The sequence below is a fragment of the Pundamilia nyererei genome, unplaced genomic scaffold, assembly GCF_000239375.1.
Source record: "Pundamilia nyererei isolate P.nyererei 1_Seehausen unplaced genomic scaffold, PunNye1.0 scaffold00004, whole genome shotgun sequence".
NCBI classification, from domain to species: Eukaryota; Metazoa; Chordata; class Actinopteri; order Cichliformes; family Cichlidae; genus Pundamilia; species Pundamilia nyererei.
In genome coordinates this window covers 7,551,030-7,567,747 of record NW_005187405.1, presented here as the reverse complement: position 1 = coordinate 7,567,747, position 16,718 = coordinate 7,551,030, and the positions used below count along the sequence as shown (strand labels likewise).

Below are 16,718 nucleotides of genomic sequence, written 5' to 3'. Positions count from 1 at the left end.
TCCAGTGGGTACATCAAGGACAACTTGGGATTCTGTATCTTGTTCACAGTTACTAATCCGCAGACCTTCTGATTGGTAGATGACGTGCCTACCACCTGAGCCACAGCTGCCCTAAACCGACCACACCACACATCTCACCTCTGTTACGCTGTCCTCACCTCCTACATCACCCTCACATACTTCTCTGCCGCTCCAGACTTCTTCCTGTAGTACCACAATTCCACCCTTGGCATTTTTCCTATATTAGAAAGTCCATATGAGACTCACGTTACCACAGGAAGATTCAGTAGTTACCAGAAGTTACCAATACTAAAAATTTAAACGGAATAAAATAAAAAAGAAATGCAGGAATTTTTTTCATTTGTCACCTTAAAGCCAAGCTGCACTGTGCCTCGCAAAAGCACAATGCACTTGCCTCCCTTCAGATCTGCAGGCAAAGAACAAAACCCTGACACAGATGTTACAGAGGGAAAAGAAGCAAGAAGATCAAGGAGGTCTTATACCATCTACCACATGGTATTACCTGCGAGGCACATGTAGCTGAATGGAGCAAAGCGAGCCACATCTTGTCAGAAAAGAATGAGGCAGCTGCAGTGGTTGTAACTACAGGTATGCTTATTAAATTTGTACTTACAAAATAACTTATTATTGATTATTTACTGTTTGCAGTTCAGAAAAAGCTGTGATGATAGATTGGCAGACAAATAATTTCAATATTTTTATTAGAAACATTAATACTATGTTTTTAGTCTTGCATTTTTGTTTTGTGTTATGTTTTACTCTATTTCTTGCGGTATTTATGGTATTATTATTTTATTTATAAAATAAATACCCTGTCCTAATATGGGAATTTTGAGGAAGGTTTAAACTAGATTTTATAATACAAAAATTTATGAAGACAGCTTGGGGTGTCTAAATTAAGGTTTTTAAATCGCTTTAAAACTCCTTTATGTACCAAATCTTAGTTTGATAGAAAAACATACTTTACTCTAAGAAAGTTTTTAAACCTGAAATCTAGTCTGAAATGTTTTACAGATAGATAGAAATATAAAATTTAAAGTAGATTACAAACAGTCCTCTATGTACTTGACTAGTAAATAAATACAACCAAATCTGTAAAAATGTAAACGAAACGTTCTGCATATTTTATTTTATTTTATCTGTTTTCAGAGTATTTTATATCATTTATTTATTAATTTTTAATTTTTGTTATTTTATGTATGACAAATGCCAGAGACAAGATTTATAAAAATCACAAACAGAACTTTTTAAAAGCAGTTGACTTTCAGTCTATAGACAAAGGCCGTAGACTGAACAAATACCAAAATTCAGGATATTTCATATATATATAATTTTGTTTTGTTTTCCAAGTTCACAAAATCGTTTCACTGACTTTTTTTTGTTTAACTTACTTTACTTACTTTTTTGAAATTTACTTTGCACTTCTTTTTTTTTTACATTTCTAGTTTTTATTATTTTTTCAGTTAAATAAAAACAAATCTAGTTTTAGTTTTTTGTTTACTTTCAGTTAACTATAAAAACCTTGGTTATTTTTGATAGAAAAACAACATGTTTTAACATAATTTTCCCTTTCCTTTTCAGTTAAATCTAATAATGATAATATATGAGTTATTACTACTATATTTGTGATACTATATCTGTCTATCGCGTACTTGTCATGTATAAATCACACAGGCATACAAATAAACATTTGAAGCTGTGCAATGAACTTGTCAAAGCAGATGTGCAGCTGACATGGTGTAAGGGAACACTAATAGCGTTTGGCTCTGAACACACAAATGAAATAAAGACTCATTCCTCTAAAGTCAGACAAAAGAGCACTCTAACGGTATCCCACATCTGCGAAATACAATCGCCGCGATGCTCCAAAAACGCGGAAGCATGCCTGGTTTGGCATCTGCTCAGAGCCATCTGTGGCCAATCCAAGCCCCTGAGCGCTCCGTGAACGCAGCTGAGTGCTGGTGACGGTTCTCGGGAGCAGCTTAGTCAGAAACAGGAGTGACCGCTAGCTTCATGACAGCCGTGCAGACATCAGTGAACTAGCGGGAGCGGAACATCTTTCGCAGGGAAGAAGGAGCGGGAGAGACAGAGGGAGAGCGAGGGGGCAGCTGGAAGGAAAGGGGGCGGCTACTGGACGTTGCTTTCCTCGCCTTTTAAACCGAGTAAACACTTGCATCGATTTCGGGCTAGCCTCTTTTGAAGACCTCGAAAACATAAGCTGGAAGGTTAGCTAGCCGCCGCCATCTCTTCTCAGTCGGAGCGACCGCCGTGTCTTCCTCACCATGGGGAACGCTGCCACCGCCAAGAAGGGCAACGAGCTAGAGAGCGGTGAGTGCGAGCTGTCGTTTGAACTCAGAAGTGTTATTGTGTTGCGTTTAGTCATCTCAACAAGATGCCACGAAGCAGCCAGCTAGCCTGTTATAACTAAAAACTGTTTAAACTACCAGCCAGAGTAAAGCAAGGGAGGGCCGTCCGTCCGTCATCGCCCCCCGCACATTCCCACATTGCACCGACGCTGAAAGCACTCTCCGTTTAGATAGAAAAATGAGCATGAAGTATTGTTTTTGTGGTTCTGCGAACCATTTTTATCCATTTTTTTAAAGTAGGGGGGCTACTGAAGGTAGCTATAGCGCCAAGAAGACCCCCGGATTGTTGTGGTTTTTTGGCATTCAGGGGGGTGGGGAAGGGGAGCCCTGGCAGTGTTAGGAGACTATTAAAGCCTGTTAAGTAGCCAGGAAAACAGTGCGTGTCTATTAATGGCTCTCTATGGTAATTTCAAATGTTAAAAAGGCGATTTGCATGCAAACTGGAGCACAAGAGAGCCTGGAAGAGCAGCTAGCCTGCTAACTTTAGCTTTAAGTGGTGGTAGTGGTGGGGGGATTAGCCCTCAGAAGGCCCCTGTCACTTCATTGCCTCTTGATGGTTGTAGCTTTCTAGGGCCTTCATACACTGACACACTCATCAGCGACTTGTATTTGTCTCATGTCAAAATCCCTGCTTAATGAGTAAAAATCCTGAGCCTTAGCATCACCTCGCCACCTCTTTTGTTGTGTCATCTCGAGCTTTATAATTCTTTGGCTCTTGCTGCATATTTGACTGCAGGCTTCTTCTCAACAATAACAACAGCAGCTAGTTGTACGAAGACAGAAAGTTTTCACAGATGGTCTTAAATCTGCGGCAATAAACCGCAGGCTCTTGGGTAATTGTTAAATAAATAGACAGTAAATTTTATCTGAAGGCAGCGTAGGATTGTTCCTGCCCCGGGCTCTTCACTGCCACATTTTATTCTGGGCTGCATAAACAGCAGCATGACCAAATATGGTGGAGAAATGACAAATGCCCTCTTTCCATTCATAAAGCCTGGACCTGCTGCCGTCTTCCCAGCATTGGGGCCGCACGCTCCCCAGAAAGCACACTTTAATCGTGTCACTCATTTGTTTAGAGTCCCTTTGCTAATCTTACTGTGGTAAAGGTCCATCAGGGCTCACTTCTCACACTCAGTGTCATTGACTGGAGCAGCTTGTCATCAGACCTTCGTCAGAGGATAAGGGGTATTACAAGCTTTGAAAGGTTTGACGTAGCTCAGACTAGGCCAGTGTTACTTTGTGCTCATATGCTTTTATGTGTGCAGCTGGTCATCATTGAGCATCCCCTTGCTCTTAAATAATAAAAAGAAATCCTCCTGTATTTGGCTACAAACAAAAACACGCCCAGTGCATTTTCTTACTCTTAAAAAAAACAACACAAAGCCGAGAACCATCTGTGTTGAGTTGTACACTGAGTTTGTTTAAGGTAATGCCACTTTATGATGCAGTGATTGCTGAGATTTATTGACCTGTAGAGAGACACCAGACAGGCCCTGTGCACAGTTCCAAGCAGACGTACTCAGGCAGATGGAGATGATCAGATCAGCTATATTATCTATACTGCCAAGCATTTCCGCTGAATGCAACTATGATCCCTAGATCCTGGGCCATAGCTAACTGTTAAACCCATTTAAGCTGACACTGTGCTCCGAGGGGCAGATTTGTCTGGAGTGTAGCCGCCCTGATAAGACGACCTGGTTACCCACAAAGCTGCACGTTACCTGTGTTTACTGTACATTGATGCAACAAGCTGGACCGGTTGGAAGAGCACTGACACGGTCACACTTGGACGGAGAGATTAAACACTTGCCATCATGACACCTGTTTTATTTCACAGTGCGCGTGTACTGTAGTGTAACTGGATAAGCCAACATAACTCAACCATGTCTTGCTTGTGTGGAGTTTGGCATTGATCTCAGAAAGGGCTTGTCGACTGTGCTAACTTTACTCTATAGACACGCAGCATTGCAAAGAGTATTGAAGATTTAAACTGAACAAGCCTAAACCTCACAGTTTGTTTTTTCTAACCCCCGCACTGAATTAGAGTTGAGACAGTATATTCCTCAAGTTTTTGATATAATTTTTAGATGCTTCATTTATTTCTCTAACAAGCTGGATATTTTCTTCTAATGTATTTGCAGACCTTGGAATTGGAATTTATGCTTAGTTTGTGATGGGTTATTTAAGCAAGGGTAAAAATATGTCTTTAACTTTGACCTCTGCAGTTTGGGGCATTATTTTCTTATTTTTAACAGATTAAAGTTTATAAAAGGTCATACTAGAGCTAAGAAAAGTAATTAAGAGAATAGATGATACAAGTTGGCAACAACAGAATATGCAGTGAAATGAAATTTGGTTTTGCAGCTCTACAGATGTTTTAGTTAAAAGTATAAAAATGCATATAAATGGTAACAAAAAACACAAAACAATAACAATAATCACTCAATAGTACAAAAATATTGCGCAGTGGTTCAGCAGGATGAGTGATGTGGCATCTGCAACAGCATCTGCTGTGAAAATGTGTAATGGATGATATACAGGGCACTGTTAAATGCAAATAAAATCTGTATGCTATGACCTGCCAGTCAATATATCCAATGGAAACTGAAAAACTGTATTATTTTCCCTCATAAAAATGCTTGTGTTGAACTTGATACCAACAGCACGCTTTAAAAAGTTGGTGAAGGAGGATGTTTACTGCTGTATTGTATCACCTCTTTGTTTTCACAGCCCAATGGAAGAGTTTGGGAACTAAGGAACTGCTGTTGTTTTGAAAGGGTGCTGGAAGTGACTCAGATTGCACGTGTCTGATTCTTAGAAACCAGAACCTCATTTGACAAAATCACTATACTCATGTTAAAGACAAAAACACCCAAATGTCTTGGTGTCCATAGAGTTTATCAACAAAAAGTTATTGCTAAAAACCTTCAATTCCGACATTGAGGTAGCCACTTATTACTGTACCATAGCTGTTCTTTTTTCAGTGGGAGTGAAAAAAGAAAGAAGATGCTTTAAATAAAAAAAGTTTGTAGTTCAGATTAGATTTGTAATGTTTTTATCTTTGCTAGAGATGATCTTTTCAGGCTGATCTAGCACGCATGGCTGAATTTCTGATACAGCTTTTTTTTAAAAACACCATAGTAGGCAGTCAGTCTCTTCTTCGATTCCTCACGTGACTCTCAGCTCTGTTTTCATTCCTGTTGCTTCTATTCACTACACATGCTCCATGTTTGTTGACGTGTTATACTTGTTTTTATGTACATGAACTCTATATTTCTCTCTGTCTTCTCTTTTCTATCACGTCATCCGTGTGGGTGATTGTTCCTGAAAAACCTTGGTGATCAATAGAGACCTTTGGTATGCTAAATTCCTCCAAAGATGACCAGAATGGCAAACAGAATTGGTCTTATTGTGAAAACCTGCTAGACGTGCTTGCTTTTTACTTTGTCCTGCTTTGAAAATAATTCAGTGTTTTTTGTTATCTGCATTCTCTCAATCTGGATATCTGCTGTGTGTCCCATACATTGGTTTGTTTATGCTTACCATTTTATGCTTTGTTTGGTAGCCTTCCCACAAACTCCTTGTAAGTGATGCACAAGATGCTCAGATACACTTTTCCCTCTCATTTCTGAGTGCTGTGGTCCTCTTACCGTTTTTAGTAAGGCTACAAAATAACAGAGAACGTTCTGAGTGTCTTGGAATGCATCACTAGTCTGCTTGTTGTGGATGTTGCTGTCTTGTGTTTGTATTTTGTGCCCCTCTTTAAACTAAAGTATGTGATACTTTTAATATATGTTTTAATTCATATCCAGATGAGAGTTGATTGCCCGTATTGTTCTCCTCATTTGTTCCTTTCCCTTCTATAACAATGCCCTTCGTTCTTTTTGCCAAATATAACTTTTGTACTCATAAGCCAAGCTCTTTTGGCATAAAGAAGTGTGTGCTGACCGCCTGTCTGTGCTCTTTATCTTTTAGTTAAAGAGTTTCTAGCCAAAGCCAAAGAAGATTTCTTACGGAAATGGGAATGCCCACCACAGGTCAGAATCTCGAAAAGTTGAACTCGCTATTTAAAGACTTGGCACACGAAGCAGGCTAACATAATGTTGTTTCAACAGAGCACGACGTGCCTAGATGACTTTGACAGATTAAAGACGCTGGGTACCGGCTCGTTTGGTAGAGTCATGCTGGTGAAGCACAAAGGAACAGAGCAATACTTCGCCATGAAAATACTGGACAAGCAGAAGGTCAGTGGCAACACTGTCAAACAGACAGTAGTGTTGACATAAACGGGAACCACGCATGACGATGAAAGTGAGGTGGCACTAAACACATCCAACAAATGGCTGCTAATCTTCTTAAAAAAATGACATTATAACCTGTTCTTGTTGTATTAAAAGGGTTACTGGGGGACACAAGTAAAATAAATTATAACTAAAAGCTGCCTTTGCTTTCAGTGTTCAGCCGCGTCTGTTGCTAATGTTAGTGAGATTTGCCCGGCAAGGTCATCTTATCTCTTTATCTGTCAGGTGGTGAAACTCAAGCAAATAGAACACACATTAAATGAGAAGAGGATATTACAGGCAGTGAGCTTCCCCTTTCTCGTCAAACTTGAGTACGCATTTAAGGTACAGTATGATTTTTGGCATTATATAATTAAAATTCCTTTATTTGAGTCTCAGTAAAATTAAAGTGTGTTTTTTGGCCCCTCCCCTCTTGTTTTAGGACAACTCCAATTTGTACATGGTAATGGAGTATGTTCCAGGTGGTGAGATGTTCTCACACCTAAGACGAATTGGAAGGTTCAGGTTAGTTTCCGTCTGCAGTCTCCTGCGGTTTTGATTCGTCATATAGATTTTCTGATATTACTCGCGCGCGTTTGTTTACGACTCTAAACAGAATTATCTCTTCTTCCGTTCCAGTGAACCACATGCGCGGTTTTATGCCGCCCAGATAGTGCTGACATTTGAATACCTCCATTCACTAGATCTCATATACAGAGATCTGAAACCCGAGAATCTTCTCATTGACCACCACGGCTACATTCAGGTGAGCCAGAACGCAGATCAATACACCGTTCTGCTGTGTTTTCTGTGTGTCCACACTTGCTGAATAAACAATGTGCGACTGACTTCCAGGTGACAGATTTTGGATTTGCTAAGCGGGTAAAAGGCAGGACATGGACGTTGTGTGGGACACCGGAGTACCTGGCTCCGGAAATCATACTCAGCAAAGTATGGACGTCATTTTGTAACTTTATTTTTTCATTACTTTTCTGCACTGCATCAAAGCATTTTTTCTTACTTTAGTCATTATTTGATTCATATTGAAAATCAGCGATGCCACACAGAAATGTTGAAGCAAAATAACATCAAGCTGCTGTTGTGTGACTACATAGGAAGAAAAGGTTTACAGCTTATCTTTTAAACAGCTTGTCTGTAGGACTGCAAGCAACCTCATCACTGGTTCCTTTCTAGACATGTAGGTGAGCTTTAAGTGTCCGCTGCAGCTCAATGGAAGTGGACCTGCTGCCTGTGTAAATAAGAAGGGCACATTCTAACAACACAAAACTTTTAGTTATAGGTGATACAGTAATAAAAACTCCTGGGCAACTTTAGGTACAGATCTCCATTTGGCTTCAGAACTGACTGAATTCTTCATTTTATATAGATTCTGTTCTCATAAAGGGATGGACATGGTCAGCAACAATACTCTGTGATGTTTAAATGATGCTCAATTGGTACTCGGGCTCAAAGTGTGCCAAAGAAATATCCCCCACATCATTACACCACCACCAGCAGCCGGATACATGCTTTCATGTTGTTTTCACTAAAACCTGACCAAACTTTGGAGCAGAAATCGAGACTCATCAGACCAGGCAACATTTTTCCATCTGCTATTATTGAGTTTTGGTGAACCGGTGTGATTTATAGCCTCAGTTTCTTGTTCTTAGCTGACAGGAGTGGCACCAGGTGTCCTCTTCTGCTGTTATAGCCAATCTGCTTCAAGGTTCAGTGAGTTTTGAATGCAGTTGCTGTCGACTTCTCATTCTCTTCTGGCCTTTGGCATCAACAAGACATTTTTACACAGAGAACTGCTGCTTTCTGCATAGTTTCCCTTTGTCAAACCATTCTCTGTAAACCCTAGAGTTGGTTGTGTGGGATAATCCCAGCAGATCAGTTTTTCAAATCCTCAGACCAGCCTGCCTGGCACCAACAACTATATTAAGGTCTAAGTCACTTAAAACACCCTTCTTTCCCATTCTGATGCTCAGTTTGAACTTCAGTAGGTTGTCCTGACCGTGCATAAATGAATTGAGATGTGCAGTATGATTGGGTGATTAAACATTTGCGTTAATTGCGTTTATGAGTACAGTTTCATTTCTGCTAATGGATGCTTGTAAAGCCTAAACACTGGTCTGTAGATGAGTCATATTTTACAAAAGTTTCTATGACCAAAAAATAAAATCATCATTAAAAGAAAAGAACTGTTGCAGGAATTTATCTAGAGAGGGAACAGAATTGTCTGTGCTTGCTATTTCTATATACAAAGTTCCAGTTTTCTAACTGCAGGTCAGAGTAAAATTAGTGGTGACGTGCAGATTCTTACAATGCAACTAACCAAAGCTCCTCAGTGTTATTATCCAAGTGCAGCTGCGGGAGCCATTTGGAAGTTTTCTCAAGTGATAAATTATAATCAGAAAGTCTTAAATGTCTTAAAAACAGCCTACTTTTTCTCCACTTATATACTAGAAGTGTTTTTCTTCTTGTGTGTTTCTGTTACATTAACATGTGTTATGTTCATTTTAGGGCTATAACAAAGCTGTGGATTGGTGGGCCCTTGGAGTCCTCATCTATGAAATGGCAGCTGGCTACCCTCCTTTCTTTGCAGATCAGCCTATTCAGATCTATGAGAAGATTGTGTCTGGAAAGGTAAGAAGCTGCTTCTTTTGGAAATGCAAACATGATGGCATGAGGAGCAACGGTCATGCATGATAGCTAAGTTAAATTAAATGTGCACGACTGCTTTAACTACTAGAAATGAAATCCTAACACTTGCGGCCTTTTCAGGTTCGGTTCCCGTCTCACTTCAGCTCCGATTTAAAGGACCTGTTGAGAAACCTGCTGCAGGTGGATCTGACCAAACGCTACGGCAACTTGAAGAATGGAGTCAATGACATCAAAGGACACAAATGGTTCGCCACAACAGACTGGATTGCAATCTATGAGAGAAAGGCAAGATACCAAACACACATTAAAGTGACACCATACAGAATTAGCTCGTAGAGTTAATTACATATCGATTTACACCCATATTTATTTATTTATTTATTTTCTAGAAAGTTTCTAAATACTCTTCAATCAGTTTTACTACACGGTCCTTTCTGATTGTCGTTACTGTTGCATGCACAGTATTTACTTAATATATTTATTTTATTTTTTAACTGGCCAGTAAAGGTGTGGGGTTTTTTCACTTGGAAATCACCCAGCTTTACTGCACATGGTGCCACATGCCAGTTTGCAGGCGTGACAGTGATAATGGACTGTTTGGATAAATCTAATTAGTTATTTAGCTTGGGCTTAAATCTTATAGACTTCCTTTAGTTTAGCTTAATATGGAATCATTATGGTTTATTTTTTTTTTTTTATTAACTTTGTTTTTGCACTCTACCTGTGATTTGCTATAAGATGAAAATAAGCAGCGTTCTCGGTTCAAGTTAGTCCAGTAAAACTCCAGAGTAGTTCCTCATGAGCAGAATTGCTTCCTGGGGTTTTATGAAGTAAAAGTAAGATAAAGAGCTGCAAAAAGGAAGAGAAGTCGTTTTGTATTTACAGTGAAGTTGGAACCTTTTCTTTGTGGACAGAAATTCAGTTGCCTTTAGTATATTGCTGTATGACAGTGTTAGAATGTAATATCTTGGGCCAATCACTGTGTAGTCTCACTGTAAGTTGGCGGGCACCCATGCTGAGATTTTATGAAGTCCCAGTGAACAAATATCCTATTTGAATATTCTAGTCCAGCTCATATAAGCATATTTTGTTATCTTTGCAGAGGTCCTTTCTTCTCTTTGATCATTTTGTTTTAATATGTATTTTCATGATGGAATAATTATGGAAAAAAAGTAGACATCTGACTACGACGAAATGATCAGATTAATTGTATAACATTTGTTTCTGGATCCTGGCTAATGTCACATGCTTCTGCGTGTAAGGTTATTCTCTGACATGTAGTAAATCCAGAGCAGAGGGAGTTGAACGGGCAACTCTGAAAAAATGCCACAGTTTTTGTCTTTAAGATATACACGTTGTGTTGTACTGAGTGCATCTTTGAAAGTAGTGTTCAGTAAGTGATGTATTGAAGCATTACAGATGCAACTCTGCTGTTTGAGAAAATCATCCAATCACAGTTTGTCTTTAGTCTCAGTTATGTGTATTATGTATTTGAATAACCTGCAATCATATGACTTCTGTTAAATAATGGGTAAAATTAATGTACAAACACAGTACAAAGAGCAAGTTAAAAGAAAGTTAAATATAGATCATATAAATTATATTAATTTTATCAAGGATAATGCTTTGTCCGAAGAGGTCAAATATACAATGTTTGCCAGATGGCTAATTTGTAACTGTTGTCCAAGCCAGATGTAAACAAACAAACAAACAAATAAAACATACTGAATGACTAAATTCAGTGCATCATTTAGAAGAATAATCAATATTTATAAAATTCCTGTTTTAAAACATCTTTGCAGACAAATATTTCAGTGACCTAAGTGCGTCTCCTAGAAGCAAAATGTGAAGTTTTTCACTCCAGTACCATGGATATGAATGAAGCTTGGAGTACCAAGTGCCCGACAGCTGTGAGATCATTTGCCATTTCCCCTGCAACGTTTTGCATACAGGGCAGGTATTACCACTTTGGAAAAATAATTGCGTTGGGGATAACGGCTCTTTTGTCCCCATATGTTGATCATTTTCCAGAAGCCTACATTACTCACCCTGTTTTTTTTTTGTTTTTTTTTAACTCTCATATCTTTGGTTAAATTAATGTGGCTACTTTTTTGATTTCAGCGTGTCTTTGTGAGACAGACGGATACACATACGAAGGCGTTGCATTGGCTTATTTTTACAAACGTCTGAGTTGATGTTGGAAAATTCTTGCTAGCAGCCATTGCATTGTTTTTCCTTAGCCTTCATGCATTAATTATCCTGCAGTTTGTGATGTGTTTTCAATAAGGTACTTGTGCTGCTTTGCGGCACAGACATAATATGACTTTGCTGACGTTGCTTGCCCTACATCCAAAGTATTTCCAAACTATGACTGATGATCCGCTTCTAGGGACAAGCTCCACGTCGTGCTGCGCCAGACATTTAAATTTTGTTTCGATGGCTGTTACCTGGAGTATATCACCCCAGTCAAGTGCTTTCAGGAAATGTGATGCTGAACAGTTATGGGAAGTCAAACTCTCAAATGATTGAGATTAAAATTTGAGTCATTGTGCAGCCCTAGTTAAAATGTAGCTATACAAAATCCTGTTAAATTAGAGGGGACAAAGATGAAAGTACAAGCGATACCAGAGGTACCCATTAACCTGTAACATATTTGATACATACAGTTTTTCATCATCTTTGATTCTGCTCTTTTGGGTTTTTCTTCTCCCATAAAACCTAAATAAATTGGACAATACACTTTTAAACGATAAATTGCAAAAATTGTCAGAAGATTCAATGAACAAATTCTCTGAATGATTTCTTGGTTAGGGCTTTAAAGGGTTAACTCTTTGCTATGCATCAGCTGGTTTGTACAGTGTGTGTCTGATTATGTATGAAGGCACAAGTGTCTATATCTGTGGTGTGGAAGCTCTTCAGATCAGATGCTTTGAAGATGATTTTTAAGATGGGATTAAGATGTCTAATCAAAGGATTCATGCTTTTGTGCTTTGTTGTAATGATAGGACGTGAATAAAGTAGTTTTAGGAATGAAAAGCAGACTTTACAGGGAAATGTGTGTGTGTGTGTGTGTGTGTGTGTGTGTGTGTGTGTGTGTGTGTGTGTGTGTGCGCGCGCGCTCTCGTATCTGGTGAATTGTTACACAAACTGCAGAGTTGACAGTTTTTGTTAAGTTATTAAAAACTGCCTCCATTGTAAAGGGAGAGGCTTCAGACACTAGCTATCTGACAGGCACATCATTTAAGTTGACAGCATTCGGGGTTTGCCAGGACAACAGATGCTGTCTACATTCACTGTAATACAATACAGTCTTGCCTGCTCTACTGACAAGCCAGTGTAGACATAAATATAATATAATCTCACCCAGTAAAACAAGTCTTTCTGTTCTTCTGCAGGTTGAAGCTCCATTCATACCAAAGTGTAGAGGCCCGGGGGACACCAGCAACTTCGACGACTACGAGGAGGAGGAAATCCGTGTTTCTTTAACGGAAAAATGCGCAAAGGAGTTCGCAGAGTTTTAGGACGTGAGAACATGGATATATCAGGGAAAATAAGGGGATCTTTGCACTCTTCTGAAGACTTGGGATGGAGCAGAGACCATCTTTTTCAGATCTACTACATAGTCCCTTCATTCCACAAGGCTGAATGAGGTCGCCATGATCCTTGGGTGCCGATAACCTGTCACCGTCACGTACACCTGCATATTAAAGCAGACACATCACTTTTCTCTTTCTTTCTTTTGGTTTTTTTTTTGTACTTATCCATTTTTTTTACATTGAAGCAGTTAGTCTTGGATGTTGTTATCCCCTATAAAAATGTGATATTTTTCAATTTATGAGGAAAAACTGACAGTGGCCAATAATGATACACACGTTTTGGGTTGTAGGGATTCCCGTCCAGTTGTCAGCAATGTAAATTAAGAGTGTGCATCACATTTAGATTTTGTCTTAGGTGCAAATCTGTCCAGACATTTGACAACTTTGACTGATTAAAGGATGACCAAATGGGAAAACGCTAGGTGACACAAGAAGAGAGGTCCTTTCCATTCTTTGCTTTAAGCCTTAGAGAGCCAAATCCTTAGATGAGCCCCCCTCACCCCCATGTTCACTGTCTCCTTTGTATCGTGACCCAGGCACAGCAAGCCATGCAGAAAATGACAAACCTTGTTACATTAGTAAAAATGTAAAATCCACTTGTTTGTTTGATCTGCTTGGGTCCGCTAGTTACATGTAAAGTTTGATATGTTACAATATTTTGTCGCTGTGTCAAACATTATAGTCATATTGTTCCCATCGGGCCTGCTTATAAAGACCCTCATTACAAGTCTGTGGAACAACGTGGCCTTGGTAAAAGGGAGTAAAGAGAAATCCTTTTAGGATTTTAACTTTTATGTAAAGCTGAGAGGGTCAGTGTGAATAGTGTTGCATCTCCGCGCCTCAACATTTAGTGAACCTTAAAAAAAAAAAGAAGTATAATGTACTCAATGAAAGATGTTTTAAAATCTTTGAACAGGAATGCATAAAAAGGATATTTACCATATTCTCCCTGTTATCGCCCCAAAGAGATTCTTTATTTCATTCTTGTCAAAGAATGTAGATTTGCAACTTATAGGTATGCATATTTGAAAGCTTGATTTCAGTTTTCCTCACAATACACTGGCTAAAATGAAGACTGCTCCTTTGTATCACATGTAACCCTGTTATTGTTAAGCTCATTACATCATACGTATATGCATTGTTTCATATATGTTTTTATTTATACACATTAGAGATGCTAATAAATTTTATTTTTAAAAGTGTTGGAATTTTCTTGCACCCTTTCTTCCATTGTGGATTGCGGATCCTACTGTGTGATCTGGGTAGTAACAAAAGTCCAGAGGCCTCAAGAGAAGATATTTTATTTTAGACGTTTTGAGCAAGTTTGTATCACAATCGTCACAATGAGCACGGATTCCTGATTTGGCATCTTGGTATGAACAGCTTGGACCACAGCAGTGTATATAAAAGATGACCATAGCCACCAGTGACGTGAAACCAGAGTATTAAACACAATGAAAACGGTTTACTGTGGATACTGACTGTGCTTCTCATGGTTTCCGTTCTGCCTGGTTTTCTTTTCCGGAAGTTGTCGTTCGGTTTGGACCTATGCTGTTGCCGTATTTCTATTAGGTACTCGGCGTATGGGTAATGTAGTGTAGCAGGAGACACGTGGGACGCTGCGTTGCCGTCCATTCGAAGTTTACGGAAACATGGCGGGCCTGGAACTGCTGTCTGATCAAGGATACCGTTTAGATGGAAGGAAAGCCACCGAGCTGCGGAAGCTTCAGGCCCGTATGGGTGTGTTCACTCAGGCCGACGGCTCTGCGTATTTAGAGCAGGGGAACACCAAAGCTCTGGCCGTGGTGTACGGTCCCCACGAAGTAAGTGCCGCGGATGGAGGAGAGGGTTAGTGGGGATAAACAATAAAATGCATTTGATTATGGTCATCACACCAGTAACATAAAGTCGCCACATTTTGATATAATATAGTGTAAATACCTGAGAAAGGGGCATTTTGAGCGAGACCCTTTGCTTGTAGCAGTACTTGCACAGTGTGGTATCATTATTAAATTATTGCTCAAAGCAGACGGGATGTGTAGTAAGTTTTATTTAAGGCTCAACAGCATGAAGTATGAATTGAAATCAAAGTTATGATAGCATATACATTCTCTACACTTGTTGTTGAATTCATACCTTGTTTCATGGTATGAATTCAACAACACTTTTCCACTTGAGTTTTTTAGTCAATATTGAGATAATAGCATCACACAGTGGCTGTTGATTTGTTGGTTGCACATCCATAATATTAATCTCTTGTTACGCCACATCCTAAAGGTGCTCCTTTGGAATGAGACATGGTAATTGTAGAGGTCATTTGAGAATATTAAAGAAACCTGTTTGAGGTGTGTGACGTGGGGTGCTATCCTGCTGGAAGTAAACATCCCAAGATGTGATCATAAAGGGATGAACACAGTCAGCAACAATAATCAGGTTGACTCTGTGCAAATGATACGTTTATATTCCATTTGTGTTAACAAGCCGTCGAACAAGTGCACCAAAAAATGTGTCCAGTTGGTGTATATTGCAGCATTTATTTATGTTGGGTGCAGTTAACATTGTTCCAGTGTGTAAGCACAGTAACGTCCAGTCCAAGCTGTACATCAGTTCTTACCTGTCGTTTTCCTCCAGATGCGAGGTTCTCGAAGTCGGACTCTTCATGATCGAGCAGTTATCAACTGCCAGTATAGCATGGCCACGTTCAGCACAGCGGAGAGGAAGAGACGACCACACGGAGACCGCAAATCCACTGAGATGAGCCTCCACCTGAAGCAGACGTTTGAGGCTGCTGTGATGACCCAGCTGTACCCTCGATCTCAAATTGATATCTATGTCAAGGTTCGTGTTGGACTGACGCTTCATCTGGTGAGAGGTATTATTGCAGAAATAGATTTTTTTGTAATTGTTCACAAGCACGTTTCCATCGTCTTCCAACAGATTCTGCAGTCAGACGGAGGGAATTACAGCGTGTGCGTGAATGCTGCCACATTGGCAGTGATTGACGCTGGCATCCCCATGCGGGACTATGTGTGTGCCTGCACTGTGGGGTTTGTGGATGAGACCCCCCTTGCTGACCTGTGCTACGCGGAGGAAAATGGAGGCGTGAGCTCATTGGCTTTAGCGCTTCTGCCCCGAGGTGGACAGATCGCTCTGCTGCAGATGGATGCCAGACTGCATCAGGATCACCTCGAGACTCTGATTGAGGCTGCAATGACTGCTTGTAAAGGTGTGAGCAAAGTGCTGGATGAGGTGGTGAGGCAGCATCTTCAAGAAGCCTCGGTGCTCACCGGAGAGTGACGTGGGACGGCAGCGGGAACATGTGGATTCCAAGTGCAGCTTGAAAGTGTTATTGGACTTTAAATATTTACAAATGATATTAACCTTTAATTCATTTATATCAGTCACTGAATACTTTTGTATGAATGTGATAAATGTAATAATAAATATGTTAGTCATGCATCGTTTCCTTATTGGTTGTTTATTTATGAGGGAGGTATTCAAGCTTGTCTACTTATACGACATCTGCTCCTGCAGCTTCACCTCTCCACCTGCCATTAAAACACGTATCCTCTCTTGTTTCTACTGACCTTCTCTCCAGGACACACCTCCATCACTCCCGGTTACCTTCCCCACCTGCTCCCTACTGTCTACGATGGAAGCTTGTTTGTCCAACTCCATTTTTCTTTTGCGATGTTAACCTTTTCTCAAAAGTTTAAGTTACTAAGTTCTTGAAATTTTGTCTTACTTCTGAGCTCACACATTTTGAGATGCTATATATATATATATAT

The 16,718-nt window shown here is 39.7% G+C and overlaps 2 protein-coding genes across 2 annotated transcripts; both read left to right on the top strand.

Annotated features, from left to right (window-relative positions):
• The first annotated feature begins 1,865 nt into the window (after window positions 1–1,865).
• LOC102212180 (cAMP-dependent protein kinase catalytic subunit beta) lies at window positions 1,866–13,804 on the top strand. The gene is given in 12 exon segments (XM_074312089.1): window positions 1,866–2,349; window positions 5,736–5,744; window positions 6,363–6,424; window positions 6,503–6,631; window positions 6,914–7,012; window positions 7,110–7,192; window positions 7,307–7,433; window positions 7,523–7,618; window positions 9,194–9,316; window positions 9,455–9,619; window positions 12,730–12,835; window positions 12,838–13,804. Coding segments are annotated over 12 exon segments (1,191 nt in total). The 5' UTR covers window positions 1,866–2,303; the 3' UTR covers window positions 12,984–13,804.
• A 629-nt stretch (window positions 13,805–14,433) lies between these two features.
• Window positions 14,434–16,387, top strand: exosc4 (exosome component 4). The gene is made up of 3 exons (XM_005721424.1): window positions 14,434–14,753; window positions 15,562–15,768; window positions 15,868–16,387. Exons 1-3 carry the CDS (start codon window positions 14,583–14,585, stop codon window positions 16,225–16,227), a joined length of 738 nt encoding a protein of 245 aa, XP_005721481.1. The 5' UTR covers window positions 14,434–14,582; the 3' UTR covers window positions 16,228–16,387.
• Window positions 16,388–16,718: the final 331 nt, after the last annotated feature.